Here is a 27,993-nt window from a genome sequence, read left to right as displayed (position 1 = left end):
GAATTGTGCTGATATTTGATAAACTTACATTTTTTACTTAGTGATTTATGAGTGGCTCCATGCTGTTGGGTTGAAGCTGGGATACTGTTACATAGACGGATATAAAGTAGGCCTAGGAGTGGGGTTTGCAAGACCACATTGGAATGGTGAATAGGTTTGTGGGATTCAAGATCAATATCACAGCGTAATGTGAAACTTTCGTCTGAACCATAGTGGTGGTGCGCCCAACTCACTTGTCTCTGTGATTAGAAAACACACTTTTCTATCACATTGATATGGTTTGCATATGTGTTTTCTATGTGTATTTATACAGTGTAAATGGTTCTGGGTGGTGATTTCAGCCTACCACCCAGAAGGAGTCAGCTTTTGGCTTTCTCCATTGTCTCATACTCCTGCTTCTTTCATCTGCCAGGGAAATTCAAAGAAGGTGCAGGAAGACCTGGAGGGGGAGTTCCAGATGCTTTATAGCCTCCTGGATGAGCTGAAGGAAGGGATGCTGATGAAGATCAAGCAGGACCGCGCAAGTCGCATCTACGAGCTGCAGGTAACGCTAAGGGGGATTGTGCATGCTCTTTCTGCGAGCTGAAGGTAAGGCCAGCTGGACGGTAGGTTTGGTATCTACAAGCTGCAGGTAACGCTAGGGGGATTGCACGCGCTCTTTCTGCGAGCTGAAGGTAAGGCCAGCTGGACGGCAGGTTTGGTATCTACGAGCTGCAGGTAACACTAGGGGGATTGCACGTGCTCTTTCTGCGAGCTGAAGGTAAGGCCAGCTGGACGGTAGGTTTGGTATCTACAAGCTGCCGATAAGGCCAGTCAGTGTCTGTAGACCTGACTTTGATACTGCAGTGTTAGCCTACAATACCAGATGATGCCCAAGCACCCATTACTAAATGCTGCCACTCTGCATCCAATCCCTCTCCCCAGCCCTTTTCTCTGTTGTTTTTCAGCCCAGGGGTTAATGTGTTGGTGTTGAAAGTGCAGACGAAACAGTCAGGTGTGAAAGTGCTTTGCAAGATTTGCACATGCCTCCAGGTGATCAAAATGTTCACCTGCACTTCCAGTGCTTTTCAAACTGACTTACGAAAGGCTTTTAAGCAGAGCCTGTAACCAGATCTGTTTAAACACTCCACCCATTTTCTGTTGCCTTGAAGAATGCCCAACCCCAAGTAAAGTACAGTTTACAGAAAGGGATGGCAAGAAGATTTGGAATGAGAAGTGAGCTTTCAATTGGATTAAAATGCCAGAAGACCATACTGAGCACAAGCAGGATTAATCCAGGCATAGATTTATCAATCCGAATTTTATACTCAAAATGAGCACATATCGGAAGTCATTGTGACAAGGTTGCTGAGTGGGAGGGATGGGTTAGGAATATTATGTCTTTTAAGATGGTATTTAGCCTGTCTGCCATGTTTCTTACTATCTATGAACACAGCATGATTCACGTATACGTTAAGGTGCAAAATTGCAGGGACTGTGTATACTGAAGTCCTGTTTTAGAGGTCTCCTTCTGAATCCGCCTTGTTTGACGTTCCTGGACACTCTTGCGTCCTGATGTCCCCTCTCCTCTCTTTACCTTCAGAATCAGCTGTCTACCTGCACTAAGGCCCTGGAAAGTTCAGAGGAACTCCTAGAAATGGCAAACCAGACTCTGGAAGGGGCTGAGAATGACACCTTCTCCAAGGTACACTTGGTGTTCACTTGTGCTTTTGGTGGTTTGAGGAGGTGCGTTGCATTGTATTCGTGGTTTACTTGAAGCACTGTCGTTGTTGGTGCCATCCCCTTGACACCCATGGTTGTTGACATTGGTGATGGGAAGATGAAGCTGCAAGGAATGTGTTCTGCCAATAACCCCGCTAGATGTGATGGATGTATCACCATTATAATGATCAGGAGACTCTGCATCATATGTCTTCAGGTGGTAAAGCATCACTCTGGGGTGTCTGGTGTGTGTGTGTGTGTGTGTGTGTGTGTGTGTGTGTGTGTGTGTGTGTGTGTGTGTGTCAGGTAGCTATTTTCAAAGATACAAAGCGGTCTAAAGGAGACACCTTTCAGGCTTCTGAGTTGTCAAGGTCTTCGTGATGACGCTCTCTTATCTAAACTGATGTTTAGTGGTTTCAGTCTGTATTTGAGATTTAAGATTCTAGTGACAGAGCTAAATTCCCTTTTATAAATGTGATGTGTAATTTGCCTCTTCTAGTTAGAACTGCTGACTCATGCTTTGTGAGCCCAGCGGTGAGGACATTTAGAGTTGGAAGAGATTGTGAGAGGTGGATGAGGACATAAGTTGGTTGGTGAGAAATGTAGGAAACACATGATGGTTTGATGAGGAGTTTGAGAACTGCATGTGGTAGGTGACATGGAACGAGGATGGGCGAGCATGAGAGGAGTTGGACTAGGGCAGGTGGAGGTGGATGAGAGAAAGTGGGGGGGACTGGAGGTAGTATAATAGTCAGCCAGTGAGAGAGGGCAGAAGTAAGTGCCCTTGGGTAGACTGGTAGAAGGATGTGGTCAGGTGGGAAATTTGTGAGATGGAAATCTTGGGCAATGTCAGGAAGATATGGATGAGATATGGTTGGAGGATGTGAACGGAGGATGGCCAGGCCCGGAGGTCGCCAAGGACATGAAGGTGAATGAGAACAGGAAGTGGTGGGTGATGCCAAGTGGAGGTGTTTCTGAATAGAATAGGAGGTTAAATAGTTATTGAGGGCCGGATGAAGAGGCTGACAACAGATGGTGATGGGCAAAGATTGGCATAACCAAACGTTGGTGGGCCAGGAGTCAAGGTGGCCAAAGACTGGAACGGTGGACCAGATTGTGAGAGGGTGGTGGCGAGAAAGTGATTGAGAAGTGAGTGACCACAGGAAGGTGAGGAGGTGAGATGAGGTGGTGAATAGAAGATGAGGGACCAGAACTGATGTGAATGGTTAATCAGGGCAGGAAAATGACTGAAGTGATAAAGCAAGAACGTCCAGTGCAATCGGAGGAAAGAGCCAGGAAAGTCAAGCATCTTTTATAGATAGATCAGCTGCCATGGTCTCACCTGACTCCGTGGGTTCCCGTGCTTCTGCTCATTTGTGCCTGTGGGGCCTATGATGGTCCAAACAAGAAAATACCTTCCTGCATTTCAGTATCTGCCCCATGTTCGGTGTGTTTCAGGTCTATCCTCTCTGTGACTCAGCAGAGTATGTCTCTGAATGCAAAACATTTCATTGTTCTCCTTTGGTACTTGGTTCTCTCTCAATTGCTTCCATTTTTATGCATACCTGTATGCATGTTGCACACACAAATTGCTTATGGTCAGGACCGCTGGATTTATGTGATTGTGCGGCTGCAGCATTTTTCAAATAATTCTAGGTTTGCCACATTAACCACATGATCCATCATCTGCTGCATAATCAGCAGATTTTAACAAAAAAATTGTTTCTAGCTCAAACGTTTCAAAAGTTACAAAAAAAATAGCAACACATGTTGCTGCACAGTGGAGGCCCTTTGCTAAGCTGTACCGGTCTCTCTACTGTTTATGTCTGATTGTTAAGCGGGTGCTGTGGAGGTGTAACCAATGCCCTGACACTGCCAGCAAGTGTAAAAATGACAAAAATAATGAAGTTATACTATTACAGTATGTGCCTCGTTACAGCGCATAATTTGCCTTTTCTTGCTGCATATTTTACTCACCCATGATGCGTAGTTCCAGTGGCCCTGCTTATGGCGTGTTGCATGCGACAGCAGCCAGTGCCTCTAAAGCATTTTGTAACCTTCTCCTAAGTTTTTCTTCTCACTTTGACTTGCTGGCCCTGGTGACTGTGGTCTTCTCTTTAGGACGCTGCTCCTATGGTTGGTCTGAATATTTTTCTGGAAGTGAGAGTGGTGTTCTGCTTAGGAGATTTAAGATTCTGGCGAGAGAGCGGAATTCCCTTTTATAAATGTGATGTGTCATTCGGCTCTTCTGGCTAGAACTGCTGACTCAGGCTTTGTGAGCCCAGCGGTGAGGACAGCTCGAGTTGGAGGAGATTGTGAGAGGTGGATGAGGACAGAAGTTGGTTGGTGAGAAATGTAGGAAATACATGATGGTTTGATGAGGAGTTTGAGAACTGCATGTGGTAGGCGACATGGAGCGAGGATGGCCATCTGCATTGATTGGTGTAGTGTGTCCTCAGTTACCCCACAGCACTGTGCACTTTGGCTTTCTTGGCTTCTCTGTTATGTTGGTGAAAGAGCTGGTGTTAAATCTGTCTCTCAATCCCTCTTTCTCTCTCCTGCCCGCCTGTCTCTCTCGCTGCCTCTTTGCTTCGAAGGCCGCCAAGCAGATCAAGGATAGGTACGGTACCAACCTCCTCATCTTGCCACATCTCAGCATTTAATTCTCCATGTCCACCTACCTCATCTCTCCATCTTTTAGCCATCACCTACTTTAGCACAGGGCATTTTCCTGCTCCTGGCATGAGGCCACTGGTCCTACCTGCGACAGGGAGACCTGCCTCAGCATCGCAGTAATTTGCTTCCAGGCTCAGGTCCTTGCCTTGTAAACACATCACATGCTGAGCAGTCCATCTCCTGCCCCTGTAAGATGCTCTAACTATGAAACAGGGCTTTGTGTACACAGACCAGGCAATCCAAGTGATTGCTAGAGCATGCACCGACAATTCAGAAACTGCACACAGACTGCCTGCGTTCCCTGTTGCTTCACATGGTCTGTGTCCTTCTCCACTCCTACCTTGGGCACATATTAATTTATAATCTTAAGCATCTGTTCTTCTCCGTCCTGTCACCCATCTTCTCTTAACTCTTCTTTTCTCAGTCCTCTTTGTCCTTTCTTTTTTTCACCTATGTCTATTTTATATCTGCTCTTACCTTTACATCTTCTTATGTTTGTTCTTGCATACTTCCTGCTCTGTTTGCCCTTGCATTTTTCATTTGCACCCTCTGCTCTGTCCATTTACATAATTCCTTCTATTTGGTTGTATTCAATTTCTGCTACCTATATTTGCATTAAGCCTTTTTTAATCCTATGAATTTGTTTTTTGGCCATCGTTTAGCTCCTACCACACATTCTCTCCTCTTGGCTTCCATGTCTTTGTTCCTTTCTGCTATTGCACCCTCCTGGTCCTTCCATCTGTACTCCACTTTACCTTTATAACCTCTCCCTTTTACCCAGAAACTGTAAACTGTAAACTTCGTACTTGTATAGCGCACTACTCACCCGTTAGGGTCTCAAGGCGCTGTACGCATACCGCTGTGGAACCCCTCCTGGCTTTTCCCTGTGAGGTGCCCACTCCTGGGCAACCTCCAAGGTGAAACCAAGCATCCCAGCGCTGTTGGGGCCGTTGTGGAGATTAAGCAAGCTATTGCCCAGAGTTACAGAGTGGGACCCATGAATTAGAACCAATTATCATATTCTCCTACTCCGCCTTCTTCATCTGACCACTGCTAAAAGTGATGTCACATTTTCCCTGACAATTAAACATCCCCCTCTTTTGATGGGCCCAGTAGACATCCTGTAAACAAAGAGGCCTTTCTTTGAACAGGTAATGACCCTGTTTCTATATTAATGCCGCACTAAAGGAAGTCAGCCTGACCCTGTTTCACGTTTGTGTGCACCATCCACGGCAAAGTCCATGTAGATGTTTTGCAGATAGCCCTCTAAATAAACCATTGGAGTCGAGCATGAGAATCTTGCAAGTGGCCATGGGAGACCCTCTCTGGAGGTTGGGTGTCACGTAGGTAAAACTGTGCTTCAGTAATTCATGTCTATTTCTTTTACTTCCCATCTCCTCCTCATACATCCACCGTCAGTGTAACCATGGCACCTGCATTCCGAATTTCGCTGAAAGCGAAGGTGACCGATAACATGAGTCACTTGATGGTGGACTTCACACAGGAGAGACGCATGATCCAGGCCCTCAAGTTCCTGCCAGGTACCCGAAGGAGACACTGCCTGCTCCTCGATTGATCTGTCTTTGTGTATTAACTATTTTGATGCAGTGAGGAAAAGGGAAATTAGGAGATGTGGGAGTGGGAGATGGGCCGCACGCATGAGGATGGGAGAGGGAAATATGGGAAATGCGTGAGGATGTTGAGGGAGGAGAGTGAAAGACGGGACATGTTCAAGGGTGTTGAAGAGGGAGAAAAAAAAGATGGGATGTGAATAAGTATGTTGGGGGAAGAGAAAGATGGGACGCATGCAAGGATGTTGAAGGTCAGAGGGAATAATGGGATGCTTTGAGGATGTTGAAGGGGGACAGAAAATGGTATATGCATGCAAGGATGTTGAGGGGGAGAGAAAGATGGGACACGCACAAGGATGTTGAGGGAAAGATGGGTCACAAGCAGAAGATGTTGAAGGGTATACAAAATATCTCATTTTGTTGACAGAGGACGATGTCAGGAGTAGCCATTTCCACTGTTGTGGTAGCCTGGAGCGTTTGGAATCCATTAGCTCGCTACCTTTGTGTAAGGCCTCCTACTGGCTTTGCCTTAGACCTTTGTTCTATTTTTTCCCCGTTTCCAGTTCCAAGTCAGCCGGAGATTGACATGACTGAGTCCCTGGTTGCTGATAATTGCGTGACCCTGGTTTGGAAGATGCCAGAAGAGGACAGCAAGATTGATCACTACGTCCTGGAGTATCGCAAGACAAACTTCGAGGGACTGCCCAGAGTGAAGGAGGAGCACCCTTGGATGGTGATCGAGGGGATCAAGCAGACAGAGTACACCCTTTCAGGTCAGTAGTTTGAGTACTTAATTCTAGAGCAGGTTATTCTATAATCTCTTATAATGTCTAATTTGATCATTGTTCATAGCCTTATGGTCTCTCTGTGAGCTGGTTGTTTTTCAGCGACAGCTTCTTTTCCTTGTGACAGGTTGTGAAATTGAGATTGTGGTCGGCTTCTAGATGGTGTCACACAAACAAATCTTTGACCTCTTTTTGTTCTTGTCAGGTCAAAGATTTGACACCAAGTTCATGAATTTCAGAGTGAAAGCCTGCAACAAGGCGGTGGCGGGAGAGTTTTCAGAACCTATTACGTTGGAAACTCCCGGTGCGTAAGAGACATCTTTTTATTCCAGTGTTTCCACTCTGCAAAACTAGAAAATGTATGTGAAATTAAGAGATGTTGCTATGTGTATGATATGGCTAGCTCTCAACTTTGCTCATATCTGTTTGTGCCTTGTGGCTTACCTTTTAAGCGTATACATCTTTATGATATTGTACATATGTTGTAAAGTGTCCTTTAGGATGATCTACCCCCATTTTTTCTGCTGTTTGATGCTGTTGTTTTTGATCTGAAAGTGCACTGAGGCCTGTTAAACTGACCCCCATGCCATTGCTCATTCCCTTATACTGTACTGTAATAGGTAATCCCAGATGGCAAGGCTTTTACCACCCTTGTAAGGCCCTAGCAAATGGTACTAGTGGTACCCAGGGCAGGGACGGTGGAGAGGTCACTAGGGCTGCAGCACTGATTGTGCCACCCTGCTTGACCAGAGTAAAAGCAAAGCCTACAGACCTGCCATGTCAGCCTGCATGAGCAGCTGGCCTGCTCAAGTTCAACACTGCCCACACCAGGTGCAGGCAGAGTCCCCTCACTGCCCATAGCACAGGTCAGTCACTCCTTAGGAAGGCATCCCATAGCCCAGGAGGCAGGGTGCATTGTGGTATGAGTGTGGACATATATGTGCAAATGTATATGGCCCTGTGGTAGCATTTAAAACGTAAAAGTACCACAAGTGAAGGGCACTCTGTAGGATAACATGGGCTGTCACCTGGTCAAACCCTGGATGTCCAGCTCTGTGAAGGCCAGACCGAATCCCCTCATTTTTGGTGTCAAACACTGTGCTTTTTAACCCTGAACACAAGTCTCATGCCCAGGTTTACCTAGCATGTACCCAGGTGGCGTCCTCAGAGGATGCCCACCGAGTTGCCAGCTTTCCACTTTCTTGGCAGACTTTTCCGCCTTTGCCTTGGTGGACTTTCCCGAGTGTTTGCCGCCAAAACAGAGTTCTGATCACATGCAAGGGAATGTGTGCCGCTCCCAGAGGTCAGAACAAAGACCTGTGCAGGAAGGACGTCACACCTCAGTCCTGCCAGGATGGCTAGTGAGTAGACCCATCACGGCGGTGAGATTCAAAGGCTGCAAAGCTGCTGCTGGACAAAGGAATTTGCCCCCCCACTCAATGACAAAGCCTCCCTAACTAGTCAGGAGCCTTCAGGGAACTGCAACACTGACCCTCGGCAAGGTTCAACTTCCTGCATCGTTCCCTTGGTCCTCTAGAAGAAGATTTCCTAAACCACTGTACTTGCCAGCACCAAAGCTTGTTGGTGGTTAGCCTGACTACTACCTGTTTTACATGACGCTCCTAGCCCAAGGAACCATGGTCACCAGGGCAACCACCCCACCTCAGTGGCCCCGTTGTCCAGTCTTTGCATCTCCTTCCAGCCTGCATTGGCTTGCCTGGTAAAGCAGCCACCCGCCGATCCTGTTTAGCATTCCAGACAGCCAGGAGCACCTTTGCAGTCAAGTCACCTGAGTATCGCCTAGCTGCTCTGCCTGATGATTCCTGATCTGAGGCCAAGTCCCAACTCAAGAACCAAAGGACTCTACTGAACTTGGCCTGCAAGGTACCTTTGGAAAAGGTGCCACTCCCAGGACCGTGATTCCCGTTCAGCACCACTCTGCATCCCAGCCCACCGAGATAGATACATTTGTACTGTCTGTTGTTGCTTGGTCTGTGGGCCTGCAAGACCTTAACCCTTAGGTGGGTTCTACAGAACTCACCCCTCAAGTGACCAATGGCATACTGTGTTTTCTCCCATTGACCGCAATGATAGAGTTTGACAGCTCTGCAAAGTACTGATTTATTTAATACTCTAAAATCAATAACTCTTGTTATCTGCAACATATTGACTTCATTTTGGTGTCTAAATTAATATAAAAATTCACTTTATTTTTATAAGTTGGTGTGTGATTTCCTTAGATTCGTGGCAATTACTTATCGTCCATGTTGGTATTGTGAAATGCTTTACACATGTTCCTCTAAGTAGCCTGACTGCTCCTTCCCACTCTACCAGGATTGAGCTAAGGTTTACTAGTGTGAATCTGAGGTCCACTTCTGGGTAATGTTTTAGGATAACATGGTAAGACCCCCCCAAGTCATACCACATAATACTGCCACCTTGCTACAACATAGAGTACCATTTGACTGCTGTGTGAAAGGAGCATCCGGCTGAAATTAGTGTAGGATGAGCCATGTGTCTGGTTCAAGTATGTATTGTCCTTTACTTGTTGGTTGCAGTGCATGAGATTTGTTCCATGTGTTTGCTATATGAAGGAGGCCAACGAGGGTACATGCACTTTGTGTTTAGTAAAGGTGAGGCATGTCATTCAATTCCGATGTGTAACTTGCATCTTGTTCTGATTCTTAAGTGTGTCTAATCAAATGTGCTGGTTTTCTCTTAGTCTAATTTTGAAATTTTTCCTTTGTTTTGTGCAGCCTTCATGTTCCGGCTGGATGCCGGTTCCTGTCACCAGAACTTGAAGGTGGAGGATTTGAGTGCAGAGTGGGATGCTTTGGGTGGGAAAGTACAGGACATCAAAGCTCGAGAGAAAGAAGGCAAGACTGGTAGGACTGCGTCTCCTGTCAACTCACCAGCCAGGTACTTCTGAATCTCCTTTCCCAGAGCCCGAACAGCTGCTGAGCTCCACTTGATCACATAACATTTGAGCTCCCTCTCCTCTCTGCCACAGTGTCAAGCACATGTCTTCCATGTCCGACATGCCTATAGAGAATATAAGAGTCTGGTTTGCCAGTGCCTGTGGCCAACTTTACTTGCCTTCAAGAGGCAGCGGTCTAGTGGGAACAATTCCCAGTTCAAAATAAAAGCCGCCCAGTCTCTGCCCAGCCTTCAAAGTTCTCCAAACTCCTGAGCAGTAGCTAGTAAGATCATCCTGTGGTCACCTCTCTCCACCCTTCCCACAGCCTCATGTCTAAATCCTACAGTCCTCCCCTTTGTCCCCCCACTACTCTAGAGTCTTCCTAGCTCCAGGCTCCCTCTCCGCTTGAGATGTAGTAGGTCCCAGTACACTCCTCATCACACTCCTGTTCATAGGCGTTTTGGGCTTTCTAGAGCAGTTTCAGGATTTCCGTCCCTCTTCGTTTGCAGCTTCCCTTCTCCAGATTCCTTGCACAGTAGCCCTCCATTTTCCCTTTCTCTTTTAGTGTTTTTCACCAATTTTCACTTCTCTTGCTAGAGCTGTGGAGTCAGGTACACCTTACCTCACCATTACCCCCCCCCCCCCACACCCCCACCCAAGAGAGAGACATCCTCTGACTTTTTTTTTTTTAACGAGTCACATTTACTGCTGGCTTTTATTCAATAAAAACTATATTCGTCCAAATGAGATCCAAGCTCAGAAAATGCATTATACCAAACAGTCTAAATACACAAACATATCAATGTATCATCTCTGTTTCCAATCCATAAATAAATAAATAATTCCACATACAGTGTAACTGTAATCATTCTGAAAGTATTTTGTAAAAACTAGAATGCTAGTTCTCCACCTCATTATGTGACCCAAACTCAGGCCAATGAGATGGCGAGGTTGTGCTCCACTCCCCAAGAGGAATATTAAAAAAATATAATGGATGGAATGAATGAATTCATCTCAGCCGCTGGCAATTGCTCTGGGCCACATCACAATCTATCGTTTTTCACTCACCATGCCACCCCAGTTTATATACCAATGGACACCATAATCACAAAATTGTTCAGATACGTCAAAAAACCCTAAATGCAAACCTTAGAAAAACAAAAAGAAATGGATGCCATATGTAATCATGTTTGAGTGGTATTATCAAACCTCTACACTACAGACAGAATTCTTCCTGTGAGGCAAATTCTTAATTTTCCTAGAAATTTCTTATCATTTATATACATTCGTGTGTGTGTGTGTGTGTGTGTGTGTGTGTGTGTGTGTGTGTGTGTGTGTGTGTGTGTGTGTGTGTGTGTGTGTGTGTGTGTACAGGAAATGTATTTTTGTAATTGTGTATTACGGTTCTGATTATAGGAAGAGCTTTTCAGTTTGTTTTTTGCTAAACAAGGAAGGTTCCATAGAAAGCATGTCAGCATGCAAGTTGAGCCCTGTGACCTTTGACATAATGAATAAATCTGTTTTGATGTTCTAGAAACCTGTAGCCCACACTGCCAAAGGTTTTTTTGTTCAACAGCTGCTCATGTTGGAGGACCCCTTTGCTTGCCCTCACTCAGCATCACCTTGACAGGAGATTGTACCTTTCATACAAACAAGGCAATGGATGTTTTCTAAAACAAATTCTTTAGAAGTATTTTATTTGCAGCAACCAATGACACAGGATGGACTAATGTCAAATGGCAGCAGGGTGTGGGAAAACACATTATTCCTTTGAATGACAATGCTAGAAATAAGCGTGTAAAGAGAATGTTATGATTTAATAAAGCTATAAATTGAGCTGTTTAGTGAGCGAATCATAAGAGCTCAATTGGTGCTTTAAAGTGAGGTTTTTAGGTATATTCAAAGCATAGGCTACTGACCTTCTCTCGTGCTTTCTGCAGGTGCACACCATCGCCAAAGAGGACGCCGGCAGGCCGGGGGGGCAGGGACCGCTTTACTGCTGAATCCTACACTGTCCTGGGTAAGTGCTGGGTATGTGTGTTTAAAGCAGGGAGTGCCTCAATGTTGTAAAATATGTGGAAGCCCTGCGGTCTCTGCCAATCCCTTCCAAAGCCCTCACCTTGCTGCAACCTCTGTGATGACAGAGTAGTCTCTAAAGGTAACACACCTCACTTGCTTCCACTTCCTCCCTCCCATGTGTATGAAACCATCCTCCTGTCTCCAGATTGTGACTCCTTCGTTTCCCCCTCCCCCCCCCCCCCCCCCCAAGGTCTTGTCCCGCTTTCCATTCCTGTGTCACCCGTCCCTCCGCCTTTTAAAATAGCACCTCCCCAGTGAGATTTCTTTCCAGTGAAGCAAAGAAGTGATCCCTCCTAAAAGTCCATGTAAAAGAATACTAATTAGGTTCCAAATTGTCTAGAGGTTGTGTTTTCCCATGATGGTGATGTGACATAGAGTACATTTGTTAATTCTTGTCTATTAAAGCATCTTTGAGGTGCCCCCTCCCTTGCAGCCTTTTTTCTAAGCTATGTGAGACATCTGATGAGACCCCTCTTTCTCTGAGCCCTTACCTATGCAGTTACAATCCCTGTGTTTCTTAGGGTAACCACTTATTTTCTAAGATTTCTGTTGTAAACATTACAATGTCGTTTTGGGTGACTCAGGCCTTCGCTCATTCCTCCTAAGGAAACAATTCCTCTGTCTCCTTGGATAACGCATCCCTCCCTCCCATCTCTGCTGTAAATAATCCTGATTTTTTTTTTTGTTTTTTTTTTTGTACAAAACATCCTCCATCAATGCCTGGTTTTTGTGAGACTTCTGTTTACTCATTCTTAATGTAACAAGACCAGTGTTCCTGCGGGTGACACTTCCTTTCTTCCTTTTAATATTCTCTAAAGCAACAATGTTTCTGTTTTTGTTGTCGTTCCCCTTCCTTTCCCCTTCCTGTTTCTCTCTCCTGTAACAATCTTGGGTTTACAGCCCATTATCCTCTCTCCCTACACCCTTTGGCATCCTTGGGTAGGTCGCTGATGATAAGCACAGGGTACGAGTGGGTTTGTGTTGAGTGATACTCTTAGCCAGAAATGAAAGTTCCAGTCCATGTAGTGCCTTGAGGGCTAAGCAGCAGATTTTAAACTGAATCCTCTGCCTAACTGGGGATCAGTAAATCTGTTTCCACAAAGGTGTTACATGATCTTTTAGGCACTTTGACAATTAACCATGCCGCTGTGCTTTGCGCTTCTTGTGATCTATGTAGGAAATGGTTGGGGAGCCCCATGTACAGAGAGTAATCAAGCCTTGACACACTGAGTGCTCCGAGTACCATTTTAAGAGCTTCCACAGAACGAATGGGTACTAATCTTTATGTTCCTTAGTATAAAACACCCCTTTCACTTGTTTAAGGCAATACTGTAACAATCCTTTTGTTTCTTTGCATGACACATCTCATTGTCTCCCTCCTGTCTGTCTAGTCATTATCGTCATTTTCGTTCGGATGACGTCCTTTTATCCTTTCGCCCATATCGACAGTTATCGCTCCAAACTTCCTTACATAATACAGACTTATCACTTCTCCATTTATCTACAGTAACAATTCCTATTGTACTTTGAGTCACACCCATTTGTCCCATGCTCCCACCTCTGCGGTAATAATATCCATGTTTCTATGTTTAAAGTCACTACAGTAAAAATGTAAATTTGCTTGGGTGAGGCACCCCCTTCCTACATGCACTGCAGTAACAATCATTTGTTGACTGGTCTCCCCTCTCTTGCCTCCTTCTGTTTTTACAGTAAGACTCTCACTGTCCAATCTGGAGATCCTTCACCTATTCTCACCTTTTTGCTTTCAGTCTGTGTAGTAATCACTGCTCCATCTTATTACAATCTCTGCATTCACTAGTCTGCCTTCTCAAGGGATCTCCCCAGCTTTCTCATCTCGAAATCAACTAATCCTTGGTATTTTCTTCAGTAGCTGCTTCCATTCTCCACTGCATGCCTCTACCCGCCAAATTATATCTTTTTCAGTCTTAGAAGACATCTCCCTGACTTTGCAATTTTCAATATCTGCCCTAACTATCCCCTACTTATCAAGTGACACTTCTGTCGTTCTAACTGAAAACTATAAATGAAAGACCCCTATTGTTCTCCCCTGTTCTCAATTCCTTACCCTCTATTCTGTGCAGTAACCATCCACCCATCTCTTCAGGTGACACCTTGATCGACGGCGGAGATTATTACTGGGAGGTCCGCTACGACCCAGACAGTAAAGCATTTGGCGTGGGGGTGGCGTACAGGACGCTGGGGAAGTTCGACCAGCTTGGGAAGACATCCGCCTCCTGGTGCCTTCACCTCAACAACTGGCTGCAAGTCAGCTTCACTGCCAAGCATGGGAACAAGTCCAAGGTGCTTGATGTGGTGGTGCCAGACCGTCTCGGTGTCTACTGTAACTACGATGAAGGTGAGTAGGCAACGTACTGCTGGAGGGGAGCGAGAGTTGACAGAGGAGCAAGTTGACAGGTAGTCAGAGAGTGGGCCGGGAGTAAGTTGAGAAGGCATTAAACATTAGAATTAAGCTGAAAGCGAATACCCTTCATGAGTCAAGCAAACAGCTGGGGAAACCCAGTGAATACACAAGGAATTCACCATAAGGTCTACTACGGCTTTGGCAAGTCTGCTTCAATCAGTTGTCTGATCGATTGACCTGAAATCCATTTCATTTCCACTCCCAGTAGCCTTTTTCCCTCAGTGTGGCCTTCTTTTGTCACACAGAACCTTACTGAAATCAATACATCAACAGCGCAAAATGAAAAGTTTGGCTGTGCAATCTGAACACAGCACTAAGTAACTCACTGCAGCAGTGGAATGTGTATTAAAATACCTTACAGTTTAAAGCCCTGCAAATTCACAAATTTCTACTAATGCCCATTCACATTACTATTCTCATTCATTTGGAAGTATTTCTTTGGGGAGGAGGGTCAAGACTGATTTGCATATGGATGGGTCCAATTGGGGTGGCGTGGTGAGCTAAAAAACGATGGATTAAACCCAGGTCTGTGACTGGGGGAGGGCGGGGGTTTGAAAAGTTTCAGCACTCTGTCCATCATCCTTTTGTGTTTCTAAAACCTAACTTATGGCATGCAGTCTGCAGCCCATCGCCTACGCTTTTGTGGCATAATCTCATGTAAAGCCAGAATTCCAGTTCTCACATTGTAGTACCAAAAACGTCAAAGTTTAATAGTTGTGTAAAGTGGTTATGTATGTAGTGTGTCAATGTAGGGGTGCACTATGCAGATAGTACAGGCTACCCTTGTTGCTGGATAGAGGCTTAATGTTGTAACCCTAAATGATCTCTTTTGTGGAAGTGTGGGTGAACAGTTAAGGCTTATCAGAGGGTAGTGCTAAGCATTTGAACACAGTAAATAAATGAGACACACACTCAAGAAGAAATTCAAGACCAATTTTAGATAAATACAACACTTTTATATTATGTTTCGACACCAGACTTCAAAAGAATATAAGTAGTGTTGTAGAGTTTTTGTTCTTTGTGAGGTAAGTAAAATACACCAATGCCGTTTTACGCTGGAATGACTTTCAATGGGTAAAGTACATATACTGAATACAGGTATTTGCAGTCGTATCTCGGGGGTCCTCTTTAGGTCATAGAGTGCTAGGGTGCAAGGTTACAAGAAACCTCAGCAGTTCCATTTTACTTGCCCCGGGGAGTCTGGGTGCAGAGGTGCTGGATGGGTTGCGTGCCTTGCTCACTGCACAGTTGGCGAAAAGGGGTCCCTCTGGAAACAGGCTGCAGACAGAGACTTGGGCACAAGTCCGGGAGCTCCAAATGTAGGGTCTCGGTCTGTGGGAGTCTTTGGAGCAGGGGAGCACCATTGGTTGCCATAGACCCAGGCCAGGATGCTTGGGTGCAGGGGGTTTTGGTCAGCGGGTGCTCGTGCATCAAAGGCACACAAGGCTCTCCCTTAGACCTGCAAGAGGGGGACAGCTGAGTGCTGGCCTCTGCGAAGCTGACATCTCTTGTCGGCTGGTCAGTCTTTGCGGTGTTGGATTCCGGATTGGAATCAAACAGGCTTTGGTTGCTGCAATGGGTCTGCTACCAAAAGTATTGGTGCAGGACGCCTCCAGTGGGTCCTGGAGTTTTCTCACTTGGTGTGGAGACCGAACATACCTCCTGGACCACTGTGATCTCCTGGGTGGCTGCTGCATCGATGGACCCGGTGTGCAGCAGAACAGTGAGCCGGACATTGCGGTAGGTGCCACAAGCTGCAGGGAAGTGGCTGCTCCACTTCAAGAGAGATGCTGGAGGCCCTCTGAGGCGTTTGGAGGATGCACAGTGTAGGAAGCTGGCCCGTTATATAGTGGATCAAAAAGAGGTACACTTTGTAAAGAGTCCAGGCAAATCCCTATTGATTTACAAATGGCAACACTAAATGCTCTCTTTTGTGGTACTGTGATCAAGCAGTTTAGGCTTGTCAGAGGGTGGTGCTAAGCATTTGTTGTCCTCACAAAGGCAATAAAAGATGACACACACTCAAAGAATAAATCTGAGACCAATTTAGAAAAATAGTACGTGTTTTATGTAAATTTTGATACCAAGAACTTCGTTATCAAGTTTTTTTAAATATCGATTTTTACAGGTAAATAAAATGTTAACCCAAATGCGGCTTTATGCAGCAATGTTTTTCTATGGAGAAAAAGGCATATGTTGCATACAGTTATTTATGGTTGGTTTCTGGGGGTCACCTTTGGTACTTAGGGTTGTAGGGGGCAGGGGCAATCAGACCCCTCCCCTCTCCCCCTCCACTAAGAGCCTGGAACTGTAAAATAAAACAATATTTAATTATCGTCTTATTTTACAGCTGCTGGTTGAGCCAGCAGCAAGTGCGGGGCTGGGCTGAGCCACAGGAGGGGGAGTTTTTTTTTTTAATTACTATTTTTTTAAATTATTTTGCCTCATCAACCCCCCCACCCCCCTCCATGCTCCTCCCCTTGAGTTTTGCTGCCGCTGGTAGGGGGGCAATGTCCAAAGTGCCACCAGCAGATACTTGTTTCCTGCCCTGGGGCACCCGGGTGCAGAGGTGCTGATCTGGTTGGTAACTTTGCATGCTACACTGGTGGAAAGAAGGGAAGCTACCTAGAAACAGGTGGCAAAGGGATACTTGGGGACAAGTCTGGGATTTCCCAACTTGGGGGCTTGGGTCACATGGGTCATGGGAGCAAGAAAGCTCAGTTGGATCTCTGTGCTGGGGCGCTCTGGTGCAGAGTAGAAAGGTCGTCTGGGTTAGATGTGTCAAGGTCCTCGTGGGTGTCGGTTTCACCAGTAGAGGGTGCAAAAGCAGGACAGGTGGGTCTCTCTGGTACTGACATCCCTCCAAGGCTGCTTGGTCTTGGTGCAGTGGGAGTCCACCTGGATCACATGGGCTTGGTTTGGTGCATGGGGGGTCCAGTACCCCCGGTATTGGTGGTTTGATTCTCCAGTTGGTCCTAGTGTCTTCAAAGTTGGTGGGTCAACAGGTCCGACCTTCTGGGGCACAGGTACCGCTTCCTGGGTGACTGCGGTGTCTGGCTGGCTGGGGAGCTGCAAGATGGTGGACTGGATTCTGGTGCTTCGGTGCTTGCGAACTGCAGAAGAGTAGCTCCTCTACTCCAAGGGAGATTGCTTGCAAATTGCGAATGGCTGGCAGTCTATCAGGGTTCTTGGCAGATGCTCCAGCGCGGGCAGGTAGGTTTGGTGCCAAAAGTCCATAACAAGTCTTCTGTTCTTCCAGCTCTTCTTCTGGATCCGTTGAATCTGAGCTCCTGGCATCAGGAGTGTCTCTTAAATACTCAATTTAGGAGTGTTAAGTGGAGTGACAGATAGTAGCCAGTCTGCTGCTTACCTTTAGGGTGACTACACCCATATATAACCACTTCCTTTGGGAAGTGGCCATAACCTGTCCCAGAGTTCCTAATTCTTCCAACACCAAAATGGTGGAATTCTACGTTTTGTGTTCACATCAGGTAGCCCACCGTAGTTGTGGAACTAGCCTGATAAGGAACATGCCTCCTGAGTAGCTAATTTTCCCACCTGTCCTGATTCCAAATAGGCAGGGGTGGCATCTCCACTGACTGGGGAAGTCATGGTCACATAACAAAGGCGGCAGATGCGTCTGAAGCCTCCTGCCTTGGAATGCTGATAACTAGCCATACTCATCGGAGGAGATAGTAACACCTCCATCCATAGCAGGCTTTGTTTCTGCCCTCAGAGAGCGTAGGCTCTCACCCCCAGGTTGTCAGAAACCTGTCTGTGGTGACAGGCTGGTTAGGACCAGTCATCCAGCATACTAGTAGTTGGTACTCTGGGTGCATGTATTATTAAATCCAACACTGGAGTCAGTGTGGCCTTATTAATATGAGATGTTTAATACCAAACATCCTTGGGTTCAGTGAAGCCATCATGGGGAATTCATAATTAGCAGTGTCCAGCGCACATTCTCAAAATGGCTTCCCTGTTCACTTGAAATATCTAAGACTCGACTTAGCAGATATGTCCACACGTGTAGTATAGTGCACCCTGCCTTAGGACTGCAAGGCTGCTGTGGGATGACTTTCCTATACTGCATGCAGGGTCTGTAGGGGTGGTACAGAGGAGGTGTGCCATGTCATGTTTTCACTTTTCTTTGTACCATGTCACGCAGCCTGCGATGGTAGTTCGCCTGAGTGTGCTCATGTGTCCCTTACAGTGGCACAATACATGCTGCAGCACCTAGGGACCCCCTTTAGTACTCCACGCCCTAGGTACCAGGGGTATTATTCACTAGGGTCTAAAGGTATAGTCAATTGGGGGAACAACACAGTTTTAGGGAAAGAGCTGTGGCACTAAGGGCCTAGTTAGCAAGAACCCAGTGCACTTCAGTCAACATTGCATCAAATACCAGGCAAAAAGTGGGGGTGACCATGTCAAAAAGGGGCACTTTCCTGCACACAGCTGCAGGATGAGATGGGTTGTCAAGATGGTCGGGAGAGGAGCAGGCAGACAGTGTTTAGCTCCAAAAGTCCACCTGCACTCAGTTCTCAGTCGATTCTGAAGTCCTGGTGTCAGGGGGGCATCTAAAGACTGGATTTAGGGGCGTTAGGAGGAGTGTAGAACAGTACCCAATGGGCTACTTACCCCTGGGGTGACTACACCCCCTATATGACCACTTCCTGTGGGGAGTGGGTATAACCCTGTCCCAGAATTCATAATTCCACCAAAAACAAGATGGTGGAATCCTTCCTTCGCGGAGCACATCAGGCAGCCCACCTGAGCGGTGTGGCTAGCCTGGTAGTGCAACACAACTACTGCATAACTAATTTCCCACCTCATGCCAAATGGGCTTCAGGCAGGGAGGTGGCAACTCCCAGGTCTGGGTGAACCCAGGATCGCATATCAAAGACGGCAGGGTCTTTGAAATCCCTGGCCTTGGTATGCAACTCCACTAGCCGTCCTGCTGGAGGAGGTGATAACAGCAGACATTATTTTTGGCCTCGGAGAGCGTGGGCTCTCACCGCAGGGGGGTTGGGGGGGGTGGTTTGAGAAACGTATCTGTGGTGGCAGGCTGGTTGATAGCCAGCACACTAAAGGACTAGTAGGTTTTTAGGGGGCATCTCTAAGGTGCCCTCTGGGTGCATGTCATAATAAATCCAATACTGCCATCAGTATAGATTTATTAAGATGAGGTGTTTGATACTAAACACCATAAGTTTCAGTGAAGCCACTATGTAGCTGGGTAACTTGTAATGACGAGTGTCCAGTACATACCTTAAGGAGGCTTCCCTGTTCAACTGCAATATGTAGTAATAGAACTAGACATCACAGGGTTGTATCTGCTCATGCAGATATGTCCTCCCATCAAATATAATGCACCCTGCTTTAGGTTTCTAAGGCCTTCTGTAGGGGTGACTTACTTTTATTAGATACTGTGACTTGGGCATGCACACAATGGGTATGCCATGTTGTATTTTCACTCACGGTTTGCACCATGACACGCCAATGGCAGGCAGCATGCAGTTTGTAGGGGGGTCCCTTAAGGTGGCATAATACATGCCCTTAGGACCTTAGGACCCTTTTTAGTACCCAGGCCTTAGGTACCAGGGGTACCATTTATTAGGAACTTAGAAGGGTGCTAATGTGGGAGCTAATTGTGCACAATTAGACCTTTTACTTTGTTTTAGGGAAAGAGCACTGGCACTGGGGACCTAGTTAGCAGGGCCCCAGCGCACCTTCAGTCAAAATACCTCAGTACCAGTGGCAAGAAAGTGGGGGTAACCATGTCAAGAGGGGCACTTTTCTACAATAGTTCTCTGGAAAATCCAATCCCAAAATCAGAAAAACACTTCAGCAATATAAGCCTGTGTTGAATTTTACTATCTTTTACTAATAAATTGTCAGTCGGTTAAAAGCAGAGTTTACCTTTGAACTTCCTTACACCTCGTATGTTTAAGATTCCAGTAAAGTTTGAATATAAAGTCTAAAAGTAGTATTAATCATTATAAATTAAACTCACCCATTCTTGATCAGAGTGCTACAACTGGGGCAGGGGCGCTATTAAAATAGCAACTGCACAGAAATCATTGTAACCAAGCTATGGATCCCAATCAGAAATTATAAATATACTGCAAGCCCTGCTAGGTCGTACCTCACAAAGGTGGGTTCACACTGAACAAATACAGGGTTAAGGCAGTCTACGAAGAGTCTCAAAATAGCAGGTGCTTAAAGCACCAGAAATCTTGTAACTATAGACATGTGCTCCCTTGCTGTCCTTCTGCAACCATATCGGTCAAAGTTGGTGGCGTTGTCAGTAAGATAGCATTATCAAACAATCGCTAATTGAAATTATGTTTCATAGCCTCACTCTGCTTTCCCCTGCAAGTTAACTTTCCTTTAACAGTTTTTCTCCATGTTTCTCCTCCTCTCACACTTGTTCCTTCATCTATCTGCAGGTTACTTGTCGTTTTACAATGCCCGAACCAAACAGCTCCTCCACACGTTCAGAACCAGGTTCACCCAGCCTGTGGTCCCAGCCTTCATGGTAAGAGAACCGTCCAACTCCAGCTTTTCTCTTTACACCAAGAGAGCGATGCCATAAATATGTGTCTCCTAGTCGTAGGATGCAGTGGCTTTACCAGATGAAGACCGCTCTGTTGAAGTATAATAACACTGGTATTTCACTGTAACCAGAAGCTTACTCCACAACACTACTACACCACGTGGAAGCTCACACTACCCCACCTTTGTCTCTTACAACTGCAGAAATTAAGCATATGCTGCTGGTAGCCAGCGCGATTGACTGGTCACTGCTTAGGAGTAAGCTCACACTGTCCAACCCTACCCCACTGGCACTGCTAGGAGCAAGGTTACACTGCTCGCGTCCTGCACCCTTGAGCGATACCAGCTTATAGCGAGCTAACACTACTGGAGTTTCCAGCCACTATCTGACTGCTACTGGTAGCAAGCTCATACTGCTGAACTGTTGCAGTAACCTTTGTACTACTGAACCATAGAACACTGGTATGCTACTGCTGGTAGCAAGCTCAGGCTGCTGAGGAACACACACTGCAGGGATCTCCCTCGTTACCCTCAATCCCAATCCTATCCTTTCTTCTACTTGTACAAGTTCTTTCTTCTCACCCTTTACTTGTTCTTCTCTTCTCCTTCTGTAGGTCTGGTGTGGGAGTTTCCACGTGTATTCCGGGCTCCAAGTCCCCAGTGCAGTGAAATGCCTTCAGAAGCGCCTTAGCACGGCCAGCAGCTCTGGCACCAGCCTGACCTAATTTGGGTTCGGTCCATCTTCTGGAGCCACCTTGCTTTAGAACCAGGTCTTCTTTGCTGAGGATACTTCAACTAAAACTTTCCATCGCTGGAAAATCAGTAGTGTTGTCTGAGAGGTGTCCTCCGTAATGTGGAGCTAATCCAGTATGAATACAGTCTGTACACAGTGTGCCCTTAAACCCAGAGAAGAGGTGGCTAATCTGCACTCCTCCTGCTGGCATCTGATTGTATTTTTGGTGTCACTATAGATTGTAATAACACACTTCACCTTCACGGGGCACTGTAGAGACACTGACGCCGCATCCTGTTCCTGCCACAGAGAGGCAGCGGGCAATGAGGGGAAGCGAATGATGCAATGTTGCTATGCTTAGCCAGCAACAAGAAGCTGTACCTTGACCTTTTTTGGGCCAGACAAGTTATCTCTATTGAAATGAACAATGTTGTGCCTGGCAGTCAGAATGCCTTCGCTCCTCAATCCAGCACCCTTAAAATAGCCACTCGCTGCAGGATGCCAGAATCTCTTGTGACCAAAACAACTGCTTCTGGCCTTAATAAACATAGTTAAACTAGGCAAGTAATTGGCGTTCCTTTGTCCACCTCCACCTTAGAGGCAGCAGGAGGGTACATATTACTCAAGGATCCTTGCATGTAGTTTTGTAGAGAATGGAAAACATGCTTTAGGTATTGTCTATGTATTGTGTGCATTCATGTACTTTATGAGAAATCATTTTGTCGGCGCGTGGAAGGCCCACTGATGATGATGTAAGCAGCTGTGAGTGATCATGTGAGGTTGCCGACTTGACTGGTTGCGAGTGATGTTAGCATGCTGGCAGTGAGTGATGATGTTATCTTGCAGACTTTGAGTGACTGTGCATTTGGTTTGCTTTCAGTACTTAAGCTCTGCATTATATTCATGTCCCCGCCTTAGTGAGCTTCTAGGTTCATGGCAGCTTCACCTTGGTCAGGGATTGCCAATGGTTTTTCTCCCGTACATGAAGGATAGAGATGTTTGTGGATTGGACGTGAGAAGCCTAGTTTGCCTTGTGTATTGCCTGCGTTTCCTTGACCAGAATGTGCCATCATGATGTGGATTGCTGCACCGCATTTATTGATGTTTTAGTCTATCCACTGGAATTCTGTTAATGGCTTGCACTCTCTGTCCTTTACTTTTCTACTTCCTGTATACAACAGGAAACATAAGCCAGCACAGCAGCCACACCAGCAGCACTGTAGAGATACATCTTATAGTTGGTCACCAATAAACTCAAGTCAAGCACTCATTCCAGGCAACAAGAGAAACACCCCAACCGTTTTGTATCAACGAGCTCGCAACACCATGCGTGGCAGTAAACAACACAAACAAGGGTGCACATTGACAAGGCTGTCCACATTGGTGCAGGGCTGCACAGATGCAATCACTGCTTGGACTTCCATCCAGAAACAACAGACCACATTCAACTGATCACTGAAGACAAATCCAACACTTCATTGAGATTCTGTGTAGTTTAGTATCATCAAGTTAACAATACTACCAACCATAATGAGTAGTATTTCCAACCTCTAACACAACACATCATTCTTAACAACACAAAGTTCCAAAATGGCTCGGAGACACTAAACGATTGGAGTGTCCCTTGCGAAGCTCACAACAGCACTTGTCATAAAGCGTTGAATCTTTCCAAGACGACAAATACCACAATATACTGACCCAATACACTGCTGCTCATCAGGATAAAAGGGATAGAATGTAATTGTAATTGTATTTATATAGCACTTACTACCCCTGATGAGGCACTGAAGTGCTTTTCGGCAACTAGCACGCTATTCTGGAACCCAAGAGGAATTGGTGGTGGATTAGTATAGGGAAATATGAGTACAGTAGTAGTAGTATTATTATGAGTTAATTTGAGCTGAGGATATGTGAGTTTGTTAGTTGGATTGACTAGAGTAATGGAGGGTTAGATGGAAGAACCCAGAAGTGTTAATTGGGAGTTTATAGTAATAGGATGAGGCTTGGGATGAGTAAAGGAGAGATGGAGGAGGGAAGAGTCTTTGGAAAGAGTTAGGGAGATCATAGTAGGAAGAGGGGTTTTGGATGAGCCAAAGGTGAGATGAATGAGGTAGAATTTAGTAGGGTTGTTTGGGAGATCACGGTAGTAAACTCTGGTTTGGGAGGGAGTTAGATGCAGTAGAGGAGGGAAGAGCTTAGGCAGGGTTATTTTGGAGAAGAAAGTAGTAAAATGGGTTTAGGATGAGCCGGGGGGGATGGAGGATAGATTGATAGAGACGTAGGGTGATGGGGAGACACAGTAAAGCTTACAAGAGAGTAAATTTATATAATTTTTATTTATTTTATTCACATACATTTTTATATTTATTTTTAGTTTATTATTTTTATTTAATTAGTTATAATTTGAATTTTAGTTATAGATTTTATTTCATTTATTTTTCTCTAGTACAGTAGGACTAGAGTAATAGATATATAAATACATAGTAAGGGAATATATGTGCAAAGAATATAATAACTGGTATAATAATATGAGAAGAAAAGTATTATTGTATAAACACAGACTTTCAAGATTTGTAATATTTGATGTTAATTAACAAGTGTACTTTTCTAACATTAATTTATCTTTCCTCCGTTTTTTGAATAGCGAAATGTTTATGATAATAAAACATTTGATCATTGTGATATAAAAACGAAAGCAGGGATTCAGAAGTATCTAATATAACAACTTATCTAGGAGCTATGTAATGACCTATTAACATGTTAAGCAGAGAATAATATGCACATATATATGTACATACACACTCATATATATATATATATATATATATATATATATATATATATATATATATATATATACCCGTGAGTGAATATACATTGTTTTAAACAGGATTAAATGTGTATGTGTTTAATTTATTATTATGAAATAGTAACAATACCTTTTTCTTAAAAGAACTATACGTATCTAGAATATACACATAATCAGATTATAAATATTTATCAACACAGGCATATGCAGTCCATTGCTGTTTGGATATGGTGGTTATGAAGGAAAGAGACAACTCTTGAGTAGTCTCAAATAGCTCAGGCACCTACTCTAAACGAACTTCTTAGAGATATCTTGTACCTAAATTGGGGAAGACTTCCTGTTACACTCACCAATAGATAGAAACAACCAAACATCCTGAAAGCAGCACGCAAGCCCCACCCACACTAGGATCCTCCACACAAACAATCAGAAACATGCTCTGCAACAGAACCATTCAGCTTGAGATCCAAAAGTGCTGTAAGGCCATACAGATGGCAATATAGCTCTACACAGATCTGTTACTTAACATGACTTGAGTGTGAGTGAGCTCAGTCGGTGTTCATCCTAAGGTATTAGAGCCTGTACCCACTCGTCTCTACTAATGACCTGTTAAAATCGGCTGCAGGGCATAAAAATGTGGAGTGACAGGAAGATCAATGGGTGTAAATTTTAGCCTTCCGGGTACTGCAACTTACCAGCCGTCTGCTGTGGTTACTGGTATCAACCAAGTGACTGTCAGTGTGGGCAGACTCTGTCACCCACAGAGTGGCTTCCTGTACATGCGCTAAACCACCAGTTGTCGTGCAAGGCTGGAGGCCTCAGACAGACCCTACCAGAAGAGCTTCGGATGATGCTAAATTTGGTGTGCCACTTTCCCCTCTGTCTCTTCGCTCTTCCTGCAAACTTCTTTCGGGTTTTACTCAGAAAGGGGCACATAGGTTACCTTGTCACTGTTTGTATAATAGTCTTGTGGTCTGTGATGTAAAGGCTGGGAGGGCCCAACATGTATTGTGCAACAATGTGCTACCCTTAGCAGATGCTGCAAGGCCAATGATCCCTCATCACCAGTCGGTCAACACAGGCTGTACTCCCTATCACCAGCATTCTGTCACACTCACCACAGATGCATACGCCCACCATCCCACAGCCAGTGCTCCTACAACATCATCACATTCAGTACTAATGGCCTACCCCGCCTAAGTCACCACTCCCTCCCTGCCAATAATGAACACATCACCACATTCAGTATTAATGGCCTACCCCGCCTAAGTCAACACTCCCTCCCTCCCAATAATGAACACAGTATTCACAGGGTTCCTCCAACACTCATCGCAGGGAACACTCCTCTGCCAACCCAACAGCCAGTGCCCCCAGCCCACCAACCATAGCAATCACTCCTACATCAAAAGCAACATGTCTCACCCAGCAACCACTCCTACAGCAAGGGGAACGTGCCTCACCCAGCAAACACAGCAGGCACTCCTACAGCGAGGGCAACGCGCCTCGCCCAGCGACCACAGCAGGCACTCCTACAGCGAGGGCAACGCGCCTCGCCCAGCGACCACAGCAGGCACTCCTACAGCGAGGGCACCGCGCCTCGCCCAGCAACCACAGCAGGCACTCCTACAGCGAGGGCAACATGCCTCACCCAGCAAACACAGCAGGTACTCCTACAGCAAGGGTACTGCGCCTCGCCCAGCAACCACAGCAGGCACTCCTACAGCTAGGGCAACATGTCTCGTCCAGCAACCACAGCAGGCACTCCTACAGCAAAGGCAACATGCCTCAGCCAGCAACCACAGCAGGCACTCCTACTGCAAAGGCAATGTGCCTCTCCCAGCAGGCACTCCAACAGCAAAGGCAATATGTCTCGTCCAGCAACCGCAGTAGGCACTCCTACGGCAAAGGCAACGTGCCTCGCCCAGCAACCACAGCAGGCACTCCTACAGCAAAGGCAACCTGCCTCACACAGCAGGCACTCCTGCAGCAAAGGCAACGTGGCTCGCCAGCAGCTAAAGCAGGCACTCCTGCAGCAAAGGCAACGTGCCTCGCCAGCAACCACAGCAGGCACTCCTACATCCAAGGCAACCTGCCTTGCCCAGCAACTAAAGCAGGCACTCCAACAGCAAAGGCAACATGTCTCGTCCAGCAACCACAGCAGGCACTCCTACGGCAAAGGCAAGTGCCTCAGCCAGCAACCACAGCAGGCACTCCTACTGCAAAGGCAGTGTGCCTCACCCAGCAGGCACTCCAACAGCAAAGGCAACATTCCTCGCCCAGCAACCACAGCAGGCACTCCTACATCAAAGGCAACCTGCCTTGCCCAGCAACTAAAGCAGGCGCTCCTACTGCAAAGGTAACGTGCCTCGCCCAGCAAACACAGTAGGTACGCCTACATCAAAGGCAACCTACCTTGCCAGCAACCAAAGCAGGCACTCCTACTGCAAAGGCAACGTGCCTCGCCCAGCAGGCACTCCTACTGCAAAGGTAACGTGCCTCGCCCAGCAACCACAGCAGGCACTCCTACATCAAAGGCAACCTGCCTTGGACAGCAACCAAAGCAGGCACTCCTACAACAAAGGCAACGTTCCTCACCCAGCAACCACAGCAGGCACTTCTACGGCAAAGGAAACGTGCCTCACCCAGCAACCACAGCAGGTACTTCTACGGCAAAGGCAATGTGTGTCCCCACTGCCACAGTGGGCACACCAGCAGCTAAGGCAACGTGCGTCCCCAGCAGCCAAAGCAGGCACTCCTACAGCAAAGACAATGCGCCTCGCCCGGCAACCACAGTAGGTGCTTCAACAGCAAAGGCAGCTTGCCTCCCCAGCAGGCACTGATACAGCAAAGGCAATGTGCCTCGCCCAGCACCCACAGCAGGCACTCCTACAGCAAAGGCAATGTGCCTCGCCAGCAACCACAGCAGGCACTCCTACTGAAAAGGTAACGTGCCTCGCCAGCAACCACAGCAGGCACTCCTACTGAAAAGTTAACGTGCCTCGCCTAGCAACCACAGCAGGCACTCCTACAGCAAAGGCAACGTGCCTCGCCTAGCAACCACAGCAGGCACTCCTACAGCAAAGGCAACGTGCCTCGCCCAGCAACCACAGCAGGCACTCCTACAGCAAAGGCAACGTGCCTCGCCCAGCAACCACAGCAGGCACTCCTACATCAAAGGCAACCTGCCTTGCCCAGCAACCACAGCAGGCACTCCTACAGCAAAGGCAATGTGCGTCACCCAGCAACCACAGCAGGCTCTTCTACAGCAAACGCAACGTGCCTCACCCAGCAACCACAGCAGGCACTTCTACAGCAAAGGCAGTGTGTGTCCCCACTGCCACAGTGGGCACACCTGCAGCTAAGGCAACGTGCGTCCCCAGCAGCCAAAGCAGGCACTTGTACAGCAAAGGCAATGTGCCTCGCCCAGCAACCGCAGCAGGCGCTTCAACAGCAAAGGCAAGGTGCCTCCCCGACAATCACAGCAGGCACTTCTACAGCAAAAGCAACGTGCCTCACCCAGCAACCACAGCAGGCACTCCTACCGCAAAAGCAACATGCCTCACCCAGCAACCACAGCAGGCACTTCTACAGCAAAGGCAACATGTCCTGTCCAGCAACCACAGCAGGCACTCCTACAGCAAAGGCAACATGTCCCGTCCAGCAACAGCAGCAGGCACTCCTACGGCAAAGGCAACATGCCTCAGCCACTCCTACTGCAAAG

At 46.5% G+C, this 27,993-nt stretch overlaps 1 protein-coding gene across 1 annotated transcript in view; it reads left to right on the top strand.

Moving 5' to 3' along the window:
• FSD1 (fibronectin type III and SPRY domain containing 1) overlaps nt 1-22,022 on the top strand; it is a 66,159-nt gene extending 44,137 nt beyond the window's left edge. The window contains exons 3-13 of the mRNA XM_069217197.1: nt 413-544; nt 1,583-1,684; nt 4,299-4,321; nt 5,797-5,918; nt 6,512-6,721; nt 6,939-7,037; nt 9,490-9,652; nt 11,591-11,670; nt 13,855-14,106; nt 20,625-20,713; nt 21,345-22,022. Coding sequence (XP_069073298.1) covers nt 413-544; nt 1,583-1,684; nt 4,299-4,321; nt 5,797-5,918; nt 6,512-6,721; nt 6,939-7,037; nt 9,490-9,652; nt 11,591-11,670; nt 13,855-14,106; nt 20,625-20,713; nt 21,345-21,455 — 1,383 coding nt within the window. The 3' untranslated portion in view covers nt 21,456-22,022. The remainder of the gene's footprint in view (nt 1-412; nt 545-1,582; nt 1,685-4,298; nt 4,322-5,796; nt 5,919-6,511; nt 6,722-6,938; nt 7,038-9,489; nt 9,653-11,590; nt 11,671-13,854; nt 14,107-20,624; nt 20,714-21,344) is intronic.
• Nucleotides 22,023-27,993: the final 5,971 nt, after the last annotated feature.

Source organism: Pleurodeles waltl, chromosome 12 (assembly GCF_031143425.1).
Source record: "Pleurodeles waltl isolate 20211129_DDA chromosome 12, aPleWal1.hap1.20221129, whole genome shotgun sequence".
NCBI classification, from domain to species: Eukaryota; Metazoa; Chordata; class Amphibia; order Caudata; family Salamandridae; genus Pleurodeles; species Pleurodeles waltl.
Note: the sequence above shows the minus strand (reverse complement) of the source record. Positions and strands in the feature narration are given on the sequence as shown.